This window comes from Hypoxylon fragiforme (genome assembly GCF_022984875.1).
Source record: "Hypoxylon fragiforme strain CBS 206.31 chromosome Unknown GGS25scaffold_3, whole genome shotgun sequence".
In the NCBI taxonomy this organism is placed as follows: domain Eukaryota; kingdom Fungi; phylum Ascomycota; class Sordariomycetes; order Xylariales; family Hypoxylaceae; genus Hypoxylon; species Hypoxylon fragiforme.
The window spans coordinates 1,765,455-1,783,856 of record NW_026054758.1 but is presented as its reverse complement, the minus strand read 5'-3'; the positions used below and the strand labels follow the sequence as shown (position 1 = coordinate 1,783,856).

Sequence of the window (18,402 nt, the reverse complement as noted above, 5' to 3'; positions counted from 1 at the left end):
AAACGGTCCAGGTCAGCGCCTCAGACAGAAAACGGTTTCGAATCCGTGCTTTCTACCGAACATTGTGAACTCAATCAGAGCAAAGGTTAGACAAGAAAGAGGCGAGGAGGCCATAGGTACCCCGCATCCGAGCTGCGCCGCTTGCCCAATCATTCGAGTTATTGCATGGGGTTTGGTTATACGATAAGTGCAACAAACAGCCTGCAGGTTGGCCCTGAGGCCCGAGGAATGTGGTATTTCTGCGGTCTATCTACGAAGGGATGAATACGTGGGTAGGGTGAGTGGTTGCAACGATGCGGGGGAATATATAGTATACTCGCCTACCTAGATAGCTATCATATACATACCGAGGGTTTTCAAGAGTTTGCCGCTGCTCTCAGGTCCCACAACAAAGGACAGCAATTGAATAAGAAGCCGGACACCTCGTGGCGAAGACAAAGCAGCCTCGAATCTCCCCGCAACCATAACGGGTAAAGAGATATTTCTCACAACGTGTCTCGGACTTTTCTGGCTAGAGTTAGAATGGTGCAATCTAGGGATAATGGGGGAGGTGATGGCGACGATGAGAAGATTAGTCCGCAGACGCAACAGGACGTCACGAATAGCGAGCTGCGTGACACGGAAAAGGGAACTGGGAGTGGGAATGCAAAGGAGACTGGGCAGTACGCCCAAATTGACCCGGCCATTGCCAGTCGCATTGCGGCCAGTGTCGATGATTTCATGGTGAGCCTCTCTCCATTCTACTTGGATGAATTGCTTGCCCTTTTGTGTCCGTAGAAACGAGGCTAATGCGAATCCAGACACTTGTAAGCGAGGCAAACGAGGCAAACGAAAGAGAGCGGGACATGAAGCTCTCCGACGCATTCAAAATCTACCCCAAAGCCGTCGCCTGGTCCATGATCCTCTCGTCCTGCATCATCATGGAGGGCTTCGGGACTTCGATAGTTGGGTCGTGTAAGCTCTCATTATTATTATTCTACTTCTTCTGTTACTACTACCACACCTCCAATACAGCTCGAGCCAAACATCTAAAGCTGAAGGTTTCGTAGATGTCTCGTTCCCCCCTTTCCGCGATACATTCGGCACCCAAGCCCCCAACGGCGACTACCAGATCCCCGCGAGCTGGCAGAATGGCATTTCGGGCGCCACGAACGTCGGTGAGATTATCGGTCTTCAAGTATAGTTTCCCCTTTCCCCTTTTTTTTTCTTTCTTCCTTCCTTTCCCTCCCCCCACAACCACCTGCCTAGATCTTCCAACCCAAACTCACCCCTCTTCCAGATCGCAGGCGTTCTCTGCGAGCGCTGGGGGTACCGGTGGACGCTCCTCTCCGCGCTCGTCGCCGTGACGGGCTTCATCTTCTTCCCCTTCTTCGCCAACAGCCTGGCCATCTTCCTCGTCGGCGAGCTGTTCCAGGGCATGGCCTGGGGCGTCTTCCAGACCATGACCGTCGCGTACGCGGCCGAGGTCTGCCCCGTGCCCCTGCGCCACTACCTCACCAGCTACGTCAACCTGTGCTGGATCATCGGCCAGTTCATCTCCGGCGGCGTTCTTGTTGCGCTGGAGGGCAGGCAGGATGAGTGGGGGTGAGTTTTTCTCCCTCTTCTTTTCCTTTTCTTTCGAAAAAAAAAAGAGTCAGAAACAAAACCCCTGGGAATTTTCTCGTTCAGTGTGCTGAGAATCTTGAAACGTTCTAGATATAAAATCCCTTTCTCCCTGCAGTGGATCTGGCCGATTCCCATAGCCATCGGCACGTTCCTTGCGCCCGAGTCGCCGTGGTGGTGTGTCCGGCACAACCAAAAGGAGCGAGCGGAGGCGTCGCTGAAGCGGCTGGCTCGTAGCTCGGGGTTTTCGCAACGGGACGCTGACGCGGCGATGGCTTGTAAGTTTTCAATTCCCTTCCCTTTGCCTCCCCTATTAATACACCCACACAGAGCGGGTTATATATATACAATATAAAAATAGAAATTTGCTAATAGGAAATTTATAAAGTAATGGTCTACACCGACGAAATGGAGAAGCAAGTGTCGGTGGGGACCAAATACTGGGACTGCTTCCGCGGTGTCGACCTCCGGCGCACAGAGATCGTGTGCCTGATCTGGCTCGCGCAGACGATGTCGGGCACGGCGGTCGGCGGGCTCTCGACGTACTTCTACCAGCAGGCCGGCATCTCCGACAGCGACTCCTTCAAGCTGGGCTGGGGCCAGTCCGGGCTGAACGCCGTGGGCACGATCGCCAGCTGGTTCATCCTGAATAAGATCGGGCGCAAGACGCTGGTGCTCGGCGGCATGGGCATCATGTTTGTCCTTCTCATGTGAGCTACTCCTCAACTCATCCTCAACCAAACTGTGAAAAAAAAAAAAAAAAAACTAAATCTCACACCCCACACCAGCATAACAGGCTTCATGGGCATCCACACCCCCCCCAGCACAGCCGAAGCCTGGACGGCCGGAACCATGGTGCTGCTCCTCAGCGCCGCCGCCAACTTCTCCATCGGGCCCGTGGTGTACACCATCGTATCCGAGATCCCCTCGACGCGGCTGCGCGCCAAGTCCATCATCCTCGCGCGCAACGCCTACAACGCCATCAACATCGCCTTCGTCAACGTCGTCTCCTACCGCCAGCTGAACCCGGCCGAGTGGAACTGGGGCCCCAAGACCGCCTTCTTCTGGGCCGGCACCAACGCCATCTTTACGGCTTGGATTTTCTTCAGGCTGCGTGAGTTCACCTCCAGTACCTTACCTACCTACCCTACCCTACTCCCTTTCTCGATTTATATTATATATTGAAAATTGATCTCGACTTACTGACTCTCGGCTTTCTCACCAACAGCCGAGACAATGGGCCGCACATACGCCGAGCTAGACATCCTGTTCGAGAACAAAATCCCCGCTCGCAAGTTCGCCAGCACCAAGATCGAGACCCTGGTCCAGGGCACCGAAAGCGCGCAGAAAGAGCAGGCGAATCGGATTACTGGCAACAATGTTGCGGAGCGTTGATGATAAGGGTAAGATGGAGCTGTTATTATTCTATAGGAGGATGGAGAAGGGAGGAGCGGGAAGGGATGGGATGAGGTAGTTTACTTGCCCATGGTGATGCTAAGTAGCTCGAAACTAGTGAGAAATCAATTTCAAACAACGAAATAAATCAACCTTTACTTGATAGCCTTAGAAAATGTGTTGGATGTATTTTGCCTTTTTGGTCTTCCTGCTTTTGAAGAGGTCACTGCTGTTGTTGTGGCTGTCTGTCCAGAAACCCAAAAAGGCTGGCAGTTCCCATTATTGTACATTAATCAACACCCGCAAAGCAAATGCCAGTCCTCCCGGAACTTGTCGTATTAGAACCTATACTTCTTCTTTTCGTCCCTCTTCTCCTCGTCCCGCTTCAGCCTCTTGCGACTTTCATTGGCAATCATCTCGTCAAGGCCTTCTTCTCTTCTCCAATTAGCGCCAATGCCCTCGTCCCGTCGTCCTTCCTCAAATCTCTTCTTCATCTCCTCCTTGCTGATACCATCTACCAATGCATCCGGATCGAAAGAAACTTCCACGTCACCAGGCTTCTTACGCTTCCGACTGCTATCCTCGTCCTGGCCAAGAACACGCATGTCCCCACCAGCATTCTTGAGATCATATATCCGATCGCTACCGAAGAAGCCCTCTGCTCGGGCTTGCTTTTCTTGGATAACCGTGTAAGCGGCGCGGGGATGTGCGCTATCTTCAGTTTCGTAACCGCGACGGGATTTCCGCAGATCGAGCTCTCCAGCAACAGATTCGGTAGTTGTGCCGCCGTATTCTGTCGGGACGCTACTCGCTAAGCCTCCAGGTGTTTCCATACCAGAAGGAGTCTGCAAGCCAGCACCTACGTCTTCCTCGTCGTCCTCCTCTTCTTCATCCTCGTCCTCGTCCTCCTCTTCCTCAGATTCTTCTTCGGGCTCCTGTAGCTCACCCCATAAGGTACGCTCAATGGGCTCGCCAGGCGGAGGCGCTTGCTGAGAGGGTTGCATGATACCAAAAATGTCACCTCCATACAGAGGCCTATTGTATTCATCCACAGGAGGCTTGCCATAGCATCCTGGATTGAAACCCCACTGCGCTCCTGGTGGAATCGGGGCGTTGAGTCCGGGGATACGGAGAGAGGGATAGGAAGGTGGAGGACCGAACCTCTGCTGGTTAATTAGCCACGGTGGGGGGGCACCTGGAGGAATGCTCAATGCCTCTTTAAGAGGGTCGCTTAGTTCTCCAGGTCGAAGATGCCGCAGATCGGTTTCAAACTCTTTACCCTCAAAGTAGACTTCCCCGAAGCGCGTTAGCTGCGGCTTGCTTTGGAATCTAAAGAAGGCATCATAGAGCTTTTGGTAATCGATGTCTAGTTTTCCTATCTTGGGTTGTACCCTTTCACGCTGCTTTTGCTTCAGGGTTTGCTCCGCTTGCTTCTCCAACACAGCATCTCTCATCTCAGAAATACCGGTGTCTGCGATAAATTTGGGTAGTTTGAAAGCCGGCTTTTCGATACCCCTCTTGGAGGAGAGGTATTCGCGTTTCAGGGACCAATGTGAAGGAACCGGGACTACATTCCGCTGCGCTTTGATCTGAACCAGCATTCGAGGATCTGATGACGATGTATCGTGCCACTCCACGACCTCAGGTTTCCTTACTAAGGCCTTTAGCTCGGCGATGGAGAGCTTGTTCAACATCTTTCGCTTCTTTTTGGACAATTTGGGTTGTGCATTTCCCTCCTCTTCTTCGTCGGGTATCTCGTTATCGTCATCGAAGAACACCTCGCCCTGGTTACCAGCATTGGCCTCTTTTGCGATGTCATCTTCTTCTCTTGAGACGCCAAACTTGGTGAATATATCTTTATACATGGAGAAAGTAGGATCTTCTTCGTCGAAGTCATATTCATCAGTTTCGACAGGCCCATCGGCGGGTATCTTGTCTGATGAATCGACATCCTTCTTGACTTCAGGTGCTGTTGTACCATTTGCATCGGACGCGTCCTGGGTCGGTTCGGACTCGTCCTCAGTGGGTTCGACTTGGGGGGTATCATCTGGTTGTGGTGTTTCCTACATTTCGTTAATATCTGAGATAAACGTGTGATAAATATATAGGAACTGCTTACTTCAGGTTTTGATTGCTTATCTGCCTTCTTCTTGGCTCGGCGCTTCTGGTTCTTGGTCAACTTAGGAGCCGCCATGTTGTCGGTTCGTTTGAAAAGCACCTCTCTTTAGTGGAAGTTAATGCGATCACTAGGATGTAATAGTATTTTCGTTGGTTGGATTAAAGAAGACAATACAAAGAAAGTGTTGTCTTCTTTGCTGATAATTAAATGAATAATTATCAGATATTCTATCAAATGATAGAATGATCGAATGGTGGATGGTGGATGGTGGATGGTGGATGGTAATGTTGACGAAGCTCAAGTTTTCCAACAAGGCTGAGTCCAGTTTAATAATTCAGCGCGACTTGAAAAAAGATCCAGGTTCAAAGTGCAAAGTTGCAGTGCACTGGCAATGACATTTCAATCTCTTGGCACATAGCCACACTTTGTTGAGCCACTGGGTAAAATAACTAACTTGTGGACACCACATGGCAGGTACCTTATGTAGTTACTACTAGTAGTTAGTACTAACTACAAAAGTACTTTACTAGTCCCAGGGCCGTGATTAGTGGAGCGATCCATCCATAGATGCTCTACCAATCTACCAAATTTATTCCGTAGGTTACGGTGGGCTGCAGATTGGCCGGTGGGGGGATAACGAAATACCTGGTCATTTTACTGGTTATTAGCGTCAACTTTGGCAGGTGCTTGGCTTAAGTTGGTTGATTTGATAACGGTCAATCATGAATTGCGGTGGAGCATTGACTTTTTCTTTTTTTAGGGGGGTTGCTCAAATTCAACACACTGTTAGTTACATATTTTTTTCTCAATCGCGTCAAGTAACCAGTCATTTTTACAGGGGTTGCCACGCGGCAGAAATCAAGACCCTCCTTTTACCATTTACATACATATGCAACTTAGCAACTTAGCAACTTACACAACTTACCTCTACACATCCTACACATCCTACACAACCTACTACATAACCTACGTGTGATATCTTACATTGAACACAACTACAACCGTCAAGGTCAATTTTATGGGTGAATCCGATATGATATCTACAATCACTTTGTGACATCCTATAACTGCCGACCTGCAAAAACTCATGCTGTTCATTCACATCCGTTCACTTCAACACCTACCATACAACACGACTTGAAGCCATGATCTACTTGTAAATCCCCCTTTCCCCAATATTTGCGTGTTGCATCTCTGTCCTTCGTTTATACTCTCACCAATCTGCACTGCACCGCAAATTCGACAACTATAATGCCTCATTCTACGAGCTCCGGCTCATACCCGCGAGACCCATCCATTCCGCGATCCAATGCCAAGCATCACGCAGACCCAGATAGTGATACCAGCTCCGGCCTCGAGAAATTCCCAGACCATATCGATTCTCCAGCAATGCGCGCCAGTGGTGCGAGGTCAATAAGCCCTGCCGCTTTAAACGCATATGGGATCGGGTTAAGTGGAGGGGCTCACATCAATGGAGATCGCTGGATGCCGCGAAGAGACCTATCTGCATCAAGAGGTGTACGATGGGGTTCTCCTCTAGGACCATCGCCTGGCCCTTCTCGAGGTCATGGGCGACAGAAGAGCATTAGTGAAGCCTTTCGTACTATCAGAGGACGAAATGGTAGTGTCAGCCAGAATGCCCACGAGCTGGCAGATGCTCTACGGGCACCTGTATCTCCTAGGCTTGTTGTATGTCAATCTAATACCACTATTATTTGCGCATTGCATGCTGACGTGGCGCGCGTAATCTAGTTCCTTTGCGTCATGTGGTATATGTCTTCTGCTTTGACAAATACCTCCTCGAAGTCAATCCTCAATGCTTTCGACAAACCTGCTACCCTGACCATGATCCAGTTCTTCTTGGTCGCATTCTATTGTATAACCTTCTCGTGGTTAGCATCAGTATTTCCAAGTTTACGAACATCCATCCCAGCACTGAAGAACGCCATCCGATACCCGTCGCGAGATGTCATCACAACTACTCTTCCATTAGCTGCCTTCCAAATAGGTGGCCATCTACTAAGTTCGACAGCAACTTCCAAGATCCCGGTCTCTATGGTTCATACTGTCAAAGGACTTTCTCCACTATTTACCGTCTTTGCTTACCGATTCATCTTCGATATTCGATACCCAAAGGCGACATACTTTTCGCTAGTGCCATTGACTATGGGTGTGATGCTCGCTTGTTCGTCGAACCACACCTTTAAAGGAGAGATAGTCGGTCTCATCTACGCTCTTCTAGCCACCATCATATTTGTCACGCAGAATATCTTTTCTAAGAGACTTTTCAATGAGGCCGCCAAAGCTGAAGCAGATGGACAGTCTGCCAAATCTCGCAAACTCGATAAGCTAAATCTTCTTTGCTATTCATCCGGACTTGCTTTCTTACTGACCTCCCCTATCTGGTTTTGGAGTGAAGGTGTTGGTCTAATCAGGGACGTTTACCACGACGGTTCGGTAGACCTGTCTTCACACCCTAACAGCTTTGATCACGGACGTTTGACAATCGAATTCTTATTCAATGGAACTTTTCATTTTGGACAAAACATATTAGCCTTTATTCTGCTGTCGATGGTTTCGCCTGTTACGTACTCGGTTGCATCCCTTATTAAGCGGGTTTGGGTTATCATAGTCGCAATTCTGTGGTTCCGCAACCCTACAACTCCGCTTCAGGCTGTGGGTATTGGCCTTACGTTCCTTGGCCTTTACTTGTATGACCGAACCAACGACAGTAATAAAGCCGACCGTCGCGCACGTCTTTTGAGCCAAAGTGCAGGACGAGACCAGCCCTTATTACCACTCAACACTAGCCAAGGAGGTTCTATTTCCACTGGTCAACCATTGCAGATCTTTGAAAGTCCAAAGCCAACGTCTAATGGATCAGCATCTCATACTTATACCAACGGATTCTCCTCACAACCTAACTCAGGGGCTGACGACTTTAAGAAGAGTGATGATGCTGGTAAGGGACGGCAGAGGGGAACTAGTAATGCGGCCTGGCTGCCACCGGGTACCAAGCAGGAGGAAACGTGGAGGTATGAGGATCGAGTTAAGAGATAAACGGCTCGATGGGTGTACTTCGACTCCTACACAGCCTTTCACGATATGAGGCGGAGGGGGCTTATAACGCATTGAACGATACGGGATAAACGTTGAAGATGATTATAGACTTGCGACACACTATGGCTGAGTACCTACATGCCAGGTAGGTGGGCTTGGGCGCCTAGGTACTACATACCTTAGTCATATAAACTGTTGTTTGTATCATCTTGTACATAGAATTTCTAGGGATTTCACTAGGCAGGGACCTCATAAGGCATAGGGTGTGAATTGGAGTTGGAATGTTTGACTATTAGGATTGGCCGATTTTGTATTAAGTGTCTTATAAAATCAATGGGATGCCATCTCTCTTTTCTTTTTCTTTTTTTCTCCTATTTTTTCTTTTTTTTTTCTCTTCTGTTCTTTTTGCTGACACCGCGTGGGAGTCGGAGTTACATACAATTATTTATCCATGTACTTCGTATGTAGAGGGCATTATAAATACCACTTGTTCCTATCTATAAAAGTGTTACACATGCATATAGATAGCATCGGGTACTTGGGAATAGACCTAGATATGTACATAGTACTACATATGCATAAGAATATATACATGGATCATGGTGTTACTGATTTGTGTGTGGTATAGTGTGTGGTTAAGCCGTAAACCGCATAAAAGGAAAGAACTTCAAGAATGAATTGAAAGTGCGGTGGAGTCGGATCGGGTAGTATCGTAAGGTCATGTGAGTGCCTACTAGGTATATAAGTCACGTGTAATTAGCGCACCAGTTAACAAGTGGGGCGTTTTTTTACTTTTCGATTCCTTTTGGGGGCAGTTGTGCCAACCCGGGCCAAATGGAAACCGCCAGCGCCATTTTCAACCTCGACTTGATTCAAATTATTTCCTCTCCCAAACTCATCACCCTCCTCCACTCCTTCTATCCTTTATCGCTCTAGGTCATCTTGCAAGATGTTCAAGAGGTAAGTTATCATGTCTGGATATACTTTTCCACTTACTCCATCATCAATTGGGATCAATTGAGCTAATTACAGATTTTTTCTTTACCCCGACTTAGCGGCCTCTCTTCCTTCGCGAGAGCTTCCAGGCCTGCTTTCGCCGCTTCTACGAGGCGCGCGGTCAGACCTGCAGCGGCCTCTGCTTTCAAATTCCCTATTACTAGCCGATTCGCAAGCACAACGAGTGCTGGTGATGGCAAAATTTACCAGGTAAGTTGTAACCATGGGACGCACATTGCGGAGCTTTGCCGAGCCATGAACCGGAGCTAATGGAGAAATCAACAGGTCATCGGTGCCGTCGTTGACGGTTAGTAACCCCAAAAGTTATCATATCTGGAGCTATTGGTAGTAAAAAAAAGAGGTCAATTATACTGACAATGTAATTATTACAGTCAAGTTCGACACCGCGAAGCTCCCTCCGATTTTAAACGCTTTGGAGGTTACCAACAACGGCCAGAAGCTCGTGCTCGAGGTCGCAGTAAGTTTTATCCACCACATTCTCATTATTCAGAGCTATTTCTAAACTTATTATAGCAACATTTGGGTCAAAATGTCGTCCGTTGCATTGCCATGGACGGTACGTCACAACCACATAAAAAATTCGTTTGCGACAGTGATCTCACATTTTGATAGGTACCGAAGGTCTCACCCGAGGCGCCAAGGCCAGCGACACTGGTGCCCCCATCACAATTCCTGTCGGCCCCGCCACACTTGGTCGCATCATAAACGTCACTGGTGACCCGATTGATGAGCGTGGACCCATCAAGACCGACAAGTTCCTACCTATCCACGCTGATCCCCCGGAGTTCGTTGAGCAATCTACCTCTGCCGAGATTTTGGTTACTGGTATCAAGGTCGTCGATCTTCTAGCTCCCTACGCTCGTGGTGGTAAGATTGGTCTGTTCGGTGGTGCCGGTGTCGGAAAGACTGTGTTCATTCAGGAACTTATCAACAACATCGCCAAGGCTCACGGTGGTTACTCCGTCTTCACCGGTGTCGGTGAGCGAACCCGTGAGGGTAACGATCTGTACCACGAAATGCAGGAGACCTCCGTCATTCAACTCGATGGCGAGTCCAAGGTCGCCCTTGTGTTCGGTCAGATGAACGAGCCCCCCGGAGCCCGTGCTCGTGTCGCCCTTACGGGTTTGACCATTGCCGAATACTTCCGTGATCAGGAAGGCCAGGATGGTATGCATATTTCCATATTGCCATGTTTACAGTTCAAACTTACTAATAATACACAGTGCTTCTCTTCATTGACAACATTTTCCGATTCACCCAAGCCGGTTCCGAGGTGTCTGCCCTGTTAGGTCGTATCCCCTCTGCCGTCGGTTACCAACCCACTCTAGCCATTGATATGGGTGGTATGCAAGAACGAATTACCACCACCAAGAAGGGTTCCATTACTTCAGTCCAGGCCGTCTACGTCCCTGCTGACGATTTGACTGATCCTGCCCCTGCCACCACCTTCGCCCATTTGGACGCTACCACTGTGTTGTCCCGTGGTATCTCTGAGTTGGGTATCTACCCCGCTGTCGATCCCCTAGACTCCAAGTCTCGTATGTTGGACCCCCGTGTCGTCGGCCAGGACCACTACGACACCGCCACCCGCGTTCAGCAGATTCTCCAGGAGTACAAGTCTCTGCAAGATATCATTGCCATTCTGGGTATGGACGAACTGTCGGAAGCTGACAAGCTTACCGTCGAGCGAGCCCGTAAGATCCAGCGTTTCCTGAGCCAGCCTTTCACTGTTGCCCAGGTTTTCACTGGTATCGAGGGTCAGCTAGTCGACCTAAAGGCCACCATCGCCTCCTTCAAGTCCATCTTGGCCGGTGAAGGTGACGACCTACCAGAAGGTGCCTTCTACATGGTTGGTGACTTGGCGTCGGCTCGGGCGAAGGGCGAGAAGATCTTGGCTGATCTGGAGAAGTCGTCTTAAGGAACTAATGAGTAACTGCTGTTAAATAGACACTACCGAAAGAAAAAAGGTAGTGACCTGTGTATATCTAGAAAAGGAGAGCAGTCGTGGTTCTGATGATTTTCCCTAGCTCAACTGAGTTCCTTTTGTGAGCTGTATACCAAACATACAAATTCACCCTAATTTCCTAGCTGCCTTATGATCCAGTGAGTGTTATTCATGTTCTCGTAGACATCGTAGGAACAAGAAGGGTCCCGTTTTTTATAAGACTCATTGCAAGGTAGGATTGAGACTTGAAAATGTTCTGTTACTAGGTACCTACAGGACATAAGGGTAAAACTACGAGGATAAGTACGCGTGCTTTTCTCTCACCTGTATCCTTTCTCGAGGAGAGGCTCTTTTCAGTCACTTGGGTCTAAACTTTGAATGCCTGAGTATATGAAGCGGAGGCAAGTGATCCATCCCTACCTACAGATATTTCTGTCCCAGAAGATTGTAATATAGGTATGTACACTTGTCTAGTTTGCTTTCTCCTATAAGCGAGAGCGAGGTAGTTGGTGATGATGTATACATTAGTAGTACCTAGGTATCTATAGGTAATCATCATCATCATCATTAAATACACCTTCCTTCCTTGCTACATATGTAGGTAGGTAGGTAGGTAGGTACCATTCTGTAGATTAGATAATATTAGTAGGTATCTATCCATGTGATGAAGGAGAGGAATTATGTACCTAGGTAACTAACCTGGGTAGGTGTTGTTGTTAGGTATATAGGTATATACATTGCGAGAGAAGAAAGCTGGAGGTCCCCGAAACGCGGTGCTGTGCTGTTTCGTTGCCGTTGTGTAGGTAGGTAAGTAAGTAGGGACCTACCTAACCTAGTGATTGTCCACACGCCTACCTATGCAGGTAGCTATCAGGTATCACAGAAGTAACCTATTCAGCGCATCATAAAGGAACATTGGGGGGGTTTTTTTCGTTCGTTCGGTAGGTAGTTACGTAGGTATGTAAGAGTTATTCGAAACGATCCGTACAACGAGATATATCGCTCATATATCACACATACCAAATAAAATAGGTAGGTAGGTAGGTAGGCAGGTACCTACCTATATAAGATCCAAGCAACAGCACACATGGATGGCCTATTCTCGTATCCTCTTCACATTTGATTTCGTCTCATATCATCACATCACACCCCTTTTCTTCTTTTCTTTACTTTTTCCCTTTCCTCTTCCCCATTAGGTAACCTAAATCATATATCATGCTTTCGCATTACCCCCACCTCCAGACGTCGCAACCACAGTGGCAACCTCCGGTTCGCCCTCCGACGACCGCGTCTCCTCCTGGACACCCTGCTCCCCGGCCCACGCGGGAGCGGAAGTGCCGTTGTCGGGTGCGAGGCCGTATAGCACGACGGCGATGACGCCGAGGATGCCGCAGAGGCAGGAGAGTGCTAGGGCTACTTTGCCGCGGGTTGTGAATCTGGATAGGTATATTTGTTAGCTTCTTGTCACCATATTGCTTGCGGGGATGATGGCGTTGGGGGGGGAAGGGGGTAGGTGGAACTTTACCCATCAGGCAGCGGATCCGGAGAACGGGGTTCACCCGTTAGATCGAGGAAGTCTGCGGTGTTGCCCGCGGCGTTGCCCGCGGTTGGGATGTCTTGTACCGCGCAGGCGTCGAGGTGGTCTTGTGGAAGCGAGATGGTTTTTTGTAGGTCGAGGGGGGCTTCGACCATGGTTGCGACTGCGGGGTGTTCCGTGTTAGTCATTGTCATTGGCAGATATCCCCCACGACTCAAAAAAGCCTATATGAACGGGGCTTGGGGCCTATAAGTATAGGGGGGTAGGTAGATAAGTTACTCACTTAGACCAGACGCAACGTGCCACTCAATATGGCAATGGAAGAGCCAAATGCCCGGATTATCGGCGCGAAACCTTAGCACGATGTTGCCATTGGGGTACACCACCAAAGTATCGCGCCGCATCGGGACAGCCGCAAGATCCTCTTCCGCCACGTTCGAGTCCGCAAAAGTCCCGCCTTCCTCCTCGGAGCGATAGACGGCCTGGAAGGCATGCCCGTGAAGATGGAAGGGGTGGCGGCCCGTGTCTAAGTTGTTAACCACGATTTGCACGATTTCGCCCCTTTCGAGGACAAAGGAGTGCGTGAAGGTGCCATAGATGGTCGGGTCGGTGGCCATGTCCCCGGCGGACAGCGCTGTGTAGAGGGAGGGTACTTTTGGAGACTTGTAGGTGATGTTGTTGAAGAAGGCACTGTTGAGAAGTCAGTCAGTACGAGCATCAGTTTTGTTATAGCAAAAGCAGGAAACCTACTAGTTGGCACCGTCTCCCAGGTTATCCATAATCACATCGAGTTCAATGGACCTGTCCGGTTCGCCGAAGCGAGTTAGGTTGTCGTACGGAATCAAGGTCATGTCATCAAACGGGTTGAGCTCATCGACAAGCGCAGGCTCTGGTAGAGGTCGGGCGTCGTCGTACACCAGCCATGCCGTAGTATTGTAGTCTAGGTCATCAGGTAGCGTATCGAACAGAGTCTAGTAGTGTCAAAGCACATATTGATTATCAATAACCAAACACCAAGCAGCATACACTTCTCATGATTAGGGATGATCACCTACCGTGTCCATGCTTGCCACCAGCGCATAATTTGTTGTTGTCTCGTTCTTAGTCGTCACCAAGAAACTGCACCGCTGAGCAGCAGAGAGGTAGATCATGTCCGCAACCGCGGGCTGGTGGTAAACACCATCGACTTCAATGATGGTCATGTTGTGGCCCTCAAACCATATATACTGGCCAGCAAAGGCCCCTATGTTGATTACACGGAAGAGGTAAGTCGTCCCAGGCTGGACCGGTATCTGCAAGTTCTGCGTGTCGTTGAAGAGAGCGGCTTGTGGGACGGGTTCAGCTCCGGTGGGGTTGCCTTTGCTGATGAACCCGGGCAGCAGATCAGTCATTTGATCATGGTACCAGTCCGAGACGGTCAGTATCCTCTCATTTTCCTGCTGGTACAATGTGTCCAGGAAGGGAGAATCGGGGTCATGGATGATGAGAGGTCCCCGAAGCCCGTCAGGATATTGTCCATTGGTGTGGGAATGGTACCAATACGTGCCGGGCTGGTTGATCTTTTCAACGAGTTAACACTTTCCTTCGCGGAGACATGGGTACATTATCATCATGAAGCTACTAACAGTGAAGTTATAGGTGAAGCTAGAGCCTGGCGCAATGGAGCATTGTGATACTTGAGCCGGCCCATCCATATGTGTCGTGCCGTTCATAAACAAACCGTGAAAGTGGAGAGATGTCGGCTGATCCCCAAGTTGATTCGTCGTGCGGACGATAACATTGTCGCCAACATTTGCGACGATGGGAGGCAGTGGCCATTGGCCATTGATACCAATGGTACGCTTGTCGAATGCGCCATCTGGATTTGAAGTGACCCAAGTGATGTTGAAGTCATAGGTGACTGTGGCAGCTCTGGAGAGACTTAAAAGCGTGGCCGTCCAAGCCACGAGTGGGACGAGGCGCCCGGGAAGAGTAAACATATTGAAGACACACCCCGCGGCACAGGCAAGGTAGAAAGCGGTTGAGCGACAGGAAAGGATAAGAGACAATATAAACTAAGCAGTAGGTATGGACAATATCCAAGGGACGCAAATAGGGATGTATATTGTAAAAGAAAATTGTCTGGAGCCGGAACGTCTTCAATGACGCTTAATCTGACGATTTACTTGGTAGAAGCCGAAATCGTCTTTCCTGCCAGGGCTGAAGTTGATCTCGAGCTAAACACCGTACCATACGACGACACTCTTGGTACGACTTACTTCTACCTTGTACCGACAAAGCTTGATCAAGGGAGGAGGGATTAAGAAACATTGAAGGATTATCTTATCAATCAGTGTATGCAACCCTAGTATACGTTACTTGGGACGCACGGTGAGAATTGAACCTTGTCGGGTAGGCTAGGTACTTAGTATATAGACTCCGATTTCATATTAACCTGATGAATCCTGATACATTACGAGTATTAAAGCAGCAGGGTGGAGGGTGGAGGGTGGAGGGTGGAGGTGGAGGGAAGGGAAGGGAAGGGAAGTCCCAGTTCGAGACCGCCAAAATGTGAAAAGATTGGCCCGAATAAAATCGCCAGGTTTCGGCGGAATTGCTTCTAAACAACGCCTTCGCACAGCGCCATCGTTACCTAGTGGTTAGGCTACTACCTAGGTCAGTAACAAAAGCCATGAGGCTTTCGAAATCTGGACCAGTCTAGAGAGGCAGCTCCCAGTTCCTGGGTTAACACTAATATTGTTATGCTCGTTCTGTAAACGAGGGAGCTCGGCTACCATAGGACCTCACTAATGATTTTGGTCTAGATTTCCTCTACTAGGCAGGTAACTACCTAGGAAATCTCGGTAGCTAGCTCATATGTTTGCGCGGAAGAGAATGGTCCACAAGGTGTAGGTAGGTACGCCGTATGTACTATTCAAGTTGTTTCGCTAGCGGTGGATATTAAACAACGTAGCAGTCTCGGTAGACATGCAGGTCGCACAATCCACCCTATAACATGCTAGGAAGCTTGTATAATACGATGATCTGATAAGATTTCTCGGCATGGGGCCCCAGCATTCGTCTGCTACGTTAGCAATCCCTTGTAGATAATGTGACAATTGGGTGAAATGAAGAACCGAGTACGAAGTAACTAGAAGGGAGTAAACAGATAAAGATTATTATGTACCTACCTACCTACCTATTACCTACTAGTTAGCTTTGGTTCTTTAATGCTCCAAGTGTTCAATGGTATGTACAATACAATATATTCAAGGAGCAAACAGAAGAAACTGTACCTATTACATAGCAGTATTCGTATGTAGGTAATGTATCGCTGGACGCCCGATCCGCACAAAGACTAATTCGGTAACAGAATTGAGCTAGGATCATATGTTGCAGTAGTCTTGGGTTGGCAAAGCTTGACACAGCGTCCGTAGCACTGCAACGAAACGGCACTTTAGCCCATGCTTATAATGGCTGATCCTGTCGACGAACTTCTTGTTCTGAACCAGTCGAACCTTGTATAAACAAGGGTTGGCATAACTAAGCATTCGATTATCCTCATGAATCGAACCATCTCGCTGTTTTACCCAAGCCGATCGATCTTATCTTCTTCTTCTTTCCTGTCAATTGTTTAGTGCTGTGTGCCATTGTGCCTTGGTTAGTATATACTACATACCAGGTAGACCAGGTAGACAGCAATAACCTCCATCCAATCCCCATCGCAGCCCTTTTTATCTAGCATACCTTGTACTAGGTAGTCCCATGTTCGAGATATAGGACCTAGGTACCTAACTACATAGGTACCGAGCCACCGAATTATAAACGTCTCAAGTGCTCAAAGCTGAAGATATTAGACTCCGATGGCCTGGCAGTTCCAGAGCCGGTAAAAAAAAAAGTCTTTCCATCATCCACCCGTAATCGGCCGTTAATCATCCAAGCAAACTCCCCTCCACATCCCTTAGACATCCATCTTGCAACCATCTCAACTGTTAGCCGATCAACCCCCCCTGAGCCAGTACCCCACTTAATATTATCTGATCCCATTTATCAGATTCTATTTATCAGATCCCAAGATAATTCGCTATTTCTCACGTTGAATTTATTGGTACAAACCCAAGGAAATCGGTCTGCATCTTCTCAGTCTCTTCAAAATGGCGGCAGACAATGTCTTCTCCGTCCCAGTATTCCTGGTCGTCTTCCGAGAGACGCTCGAAACAGTCATCATTGTTTCTGTCTTACTGGCCTTTCTCAAACAAACTCTCGATGGGCCTAACCGAGACTTGAAGGTGTACAAGACTCTCGTGAAGCAGGTAAGATCGCATCAATTCATATATAGTCTGTGACACGAGGCGCAGTGAAATAACCGTTCATTCTCCAGGTATGGGTCGGGGTCGGCCTTGGCTTATTTCTTTGCCTTGTCGTCGCTGGCGGTTTAATCGGCGCCTTTTACACATTGGGCAAAGATAACTGGGCAACCAACGAATACAATTACGAAGGCGCGTTCGCGCTTATTGCGTCCATCATCATCAGCATCGTCGGCGCAGCTCTTCTTCGTGTTGGAAAGATGCAAGAAAAATGGCGGGTCAAGCTTGCTAAAGCTCTTGAAAGTCCCGTGGTAATAGGTGGTCATCGGAGTGGTCGGTTCAAACGCTTTGCCGAAAAGTACGCCATGTTTATTCTTCCCTTTATTACCGTCCTAAGAGAGGGCATTGAAGCTATCGTCTTCATTGCTGGCGTTTCTTTTTCTGCGCCAGCTACTGCAGTCCCGCTTCCGGTAGTTGTTGGGTTAGCTGCTGGTGCCATCGTCGGCTATATCCTATACAAGTGAGTTTTGGTGCATGATTGCAATCGTACTTGGCTGATTTTCAATAGGGGAGGAGCTGGCGCCAAATTGCAATACTTCCTAATAGCATCCACATGTCTGCTATACTTGGTCGGTGCAGGTCTGTTCTCGCGCTCTGTTTGGTACTTTGAGAACCAGCAGTGGAACAATATCATTGGTGGTGATGCGGCCGAGCTGGGAGACGGGCCTGGGTCCTACGATATAGATAAGAGCGTCTGGCATGTGAACGTAAGTGATGTTTCTCATCTGTTGCAAGGCAAGTCCTAACTATATACCATAGTGTTGCAGCCCAGAATTCAACGGCGGCGAAGGAGGTTGGGGAATATTCAATGCGATACTTGGGTGGACCAACTCAGCATCATACGGTTCCGTTATTTCTTATAACGTATACTGGATTGCCGTTATGATCTCACTCGGTGTCATGAGGTATCGCGAAGTCAAGGGCCACTGGCCATTAATGAAAGCGAAGAACTCAGTTGGCCCAGTTGAGCAGACTAGCAAGCCTGATGAGGTGCAACACGGGCCTGACAAGTCAGAATCCTAAGGAAGTGTTGTTTTGCCACCTCTCAATGAAGCAAACGATCGATCGATTAAGTTACTCGGAATGAGTTGGTAAATTCTGTTCTGGTTAACCCAGAGGTTCTATCACGTTTATGTATTTCAAAGCGAAACGAATACATCTGCTGCTGACGACGACTTGATGAAGGCTTTGAGGAGACGAGACTGGGGTCGGGGCTATAAATATCGATTGATATCATATTCAGAAAATGACTTAAATTCCAGGTGTTCGAATCTCTCTTGTAGTAAGAGAAGGGAGAGAAGTCATTTGACCAGAAAGATATTACCCTACCCTAGGTAGAGTAAAGGTAGGGTAACGTACTAGATATAAAGTTCATGTCTTA

The 18,402-nt window shown here is 48.5% G+C and overlaps 6 protein-coding genes across 6 annotated transcripts; 4 read left to right on the top strand and 2 right to left on the bottom strand.

Annotated features, from left to right (window-relative positions):
- Nucleotides 1–522: 522 nt before the first annotated feature.
- On the top strand, nucleotides 523–3,579 carry GGS25DRAFT_529990 (sugar transporter; the record flags this gene model as incomplete). Its single annotated transcript, XM_049265331.1, has 8 exons — nucleotides 523–723; nucleotides 801–954; nucleotides 1,050–1,177; nucleotides 1,280–1,584; nucleotides 1,696–1,880; nucleotides 1,991–2,312; nucleotides 2,391–2,716; nucleotides 2,831–3,579. The coding sequence occupies 8 exons, from the start codon at nucleotides 523–525 to the stop codon at nucleotides 2,995–2,997; spliced, it is 1,788 nt and encodes a 595-aa protein (XP_049118896.1). The 3' UTR covers nucleotides 2,998–3,579.
- On the bottom strand, nucleotides 3,062–5,439 carry GGS25DRAFT_182903 (DUF382-domain-containing protein). Its single transcript, XM_049256641.1, has 2 exons — nucleotides 5,117–5,439; nucleotides 3,062–5,060 (listed from the first exon to the last, which is right to left on the bottom strand). The coding sequence occupies exons 1-2, from the start codon at nucleotides 5,189–5,191 to the stop codon at nucleotides 3,336–3,338; spliced, it is 1,800 nt and encodes a 599-aa protein (XP_049118895.1). The 5' UTR covers nucleotides 5,192–5,439; the 3' UTR covers nucleotides 3,062–3,335.
- Nucleotides 5,440–5,957: 518 nt separating this feature from the next.
- GGS25DRAFT_481483 (TPT-domain-containing protein) lies at nucleotides 5,958–8,845 on the top strand. Its single transcript, XM_049260193.1, has 2 exons — nucleotides 5,958–6,805; nucleotides 6,869–8,845. Exons 1-2 carry the CDS (start codon nucleotides 6,368–6,370, stop codon nucleotides 8,174–8,176), a joined length of 1,746 nt encoding a protein of 581 aa, XP_049118894.1. The 5' UTR covers nucleotides 5,958–6,367; the 3' UTR covers nucleotides 8,177–8,845.
- On the top strand, nucleotides 8,823–11,284 carry GGS25DRAFT_481479 (ATP synthase beta chain mitochondrial precursor). The gene is made up of 7 exons (XM_049260192.1): nucleotides 8,823–9,136; nucleotides 9,232–9,382; nucleotides 9,458–9,479; nucleotides 9,565–9,650; nucleotides 9,707–9,749; nucleotides 9,806–10,360; nucleotides 10,417–11,284. The coding sequence occupies exons 1-7, from the start codon at nucleotides 9,126–9,128 to the stop codon at nucleotides 11,109–11,111; spliced, it is 1,563 nt and encodes a 520-aa protein (XP_049118893.1). The 5' UTR covers nucleotides 8,823–9,125; the 3' UTR covers nucleotides 11,112–11,284.
- A 697-nt stretch (nucleotides 11,285–11,981) lies between these two features.
- Nucleotides 11,982–14,738, bottom strand: GGS25DRAFT_182675 (putative ferroxidase). The gene is made up of 6 exons (XM_049256639.1): nucleotides 14,301–14,738; nucleotides 13,731–14,234; nucleotides 13,426–13,646; nucleotides 12,959–13,365; nucleotides 12,664–12,838; nucleotides 11,982–12,574 (listed from the first exon to the last, which is right to left on the bottom strand). Exons 1-6 carry the CDS (start codon nucleotides 14,652–14,654, stop codon nucleotides 12,352–12,354), a joined length of 1,884 nt encoding a protein of 627 aa, XP_049118892.1. The 5' UTR covers nucleotides 14,655–14,738; the 3' UTR covers nucleotides 11,982–12,351.
- A 1,769-nt stretch (nucleotides 14,739–16,507) lies between these two features.
- Nucleotides 16,508–18,225, top strand: GGS25DRAFT_182679 (iron permease FTR1). Its single transcript, XM_049256640.1, has 4 exons — nucleotides 16,508–16,967; nucleotides 17,036–17,481; nucleotides 17,530–17,728; nucleotides 17,781–18,225. The coding sequence occupies exons 1-4, from the start codon at nucleotides 16,809–16,811 to the stop codon at nucleotides 18,042–18,044; spliced, it is 1,068 nt and encodes a 355-aa protein (XP_049118891.1). The 5' UTR covers nucleotides 16,508–16,808; the 3' UTR covers nucleotides 18,045–18,225.
- Nucleotides 18,226–18,402: the final 177 nt, after the last annotated feature.

Coding starts and splice junctions, on each gene's coding strand:
- GGS25DRAFT_182903 (XM_049256641.1), bottom strand. CDS start 5,191: ATGGCGGCTCCTAAGTTGACCAAGAACCAGAAGCGCCGAGCCAAGAAG. Junction 5,061..5,116: donor ATAAGCAATCAAAACCTGAA/GTAAGCAGTTCC, acceptor AACGAAATGTAG/GAAACACCACAACCAGATGA.
- GGS25DRAFT_182679 (XM_049256640.1), top strand. CDS start 16,809: ATGGCGGCAGACAATGTCTTCTCCGTCCCAGTATTCCTGGTCGTCTTC. Junction 16,968..17,035: donor ACAAGACTCTCGTGAAGCAG/GTAAGATCGCAT, acceptor TTCATTCTCCAG/GTATGGGTCGGGGTCGGCCT. Junction 17,729..17,780: donor AGAGCGTCTGGCATGTGAAC/GTAAGTGATGTT, acceptor TATATACCATAG/TGTTGCAGCCCAGAATTCAA.
- GGS25DRAFT_182675 (XM_049256639.1), bottom strand. CDS start 14,654: ATGTTTACTCTTCCCGGGCGCCTCGTCCCACTCGTGGCTTGGACGGCC. Junction 12,839..12,958: donor GCACGTTGCGTCTGGTCTAA/GTGAGTAACTTA, acceptor AACACCCCGCAG/TCGCAACCATGGTCGAAGCC. Junction 12,575..12,663: donor CCGGATCCGCTGCCTGATGG/GTAAAGTTCCAC, acceptor ATACCTATCCAG/ATTCACAACCCGCGGCAAAG.
- GGS25DRAFT_481483 (XM_049260193.1), top strand. CDS start 6,368: ATGCCTCATTCTACGAGCTCCGGCTCATACCCGCGAGACCCATCCATT. Junction 6,806..6,868: donor CTGTATCTCCTAGGCTTGTT/GTATGTCAATCT, acceptor CGCGTAATCTAG/TTCCTTTGCGTCATGTGGTA.
- GGS25DRAFT_481479 (XM_049260192.1), top strand. Junction 9,383..9,457: donor GTGATGGCAAAATTTACCAG/GTAAGTTGTAAC, acceptor AGAAATCAACAG/GTCATCGGTGCCGTCGTTGA. Junction 10,361..10,416: donor TGATCAGGAAGGCCAGGATG/GTATGCATATTT, acceptor AATAATACACAG/TGCTTCTCTTCATTGACAAC.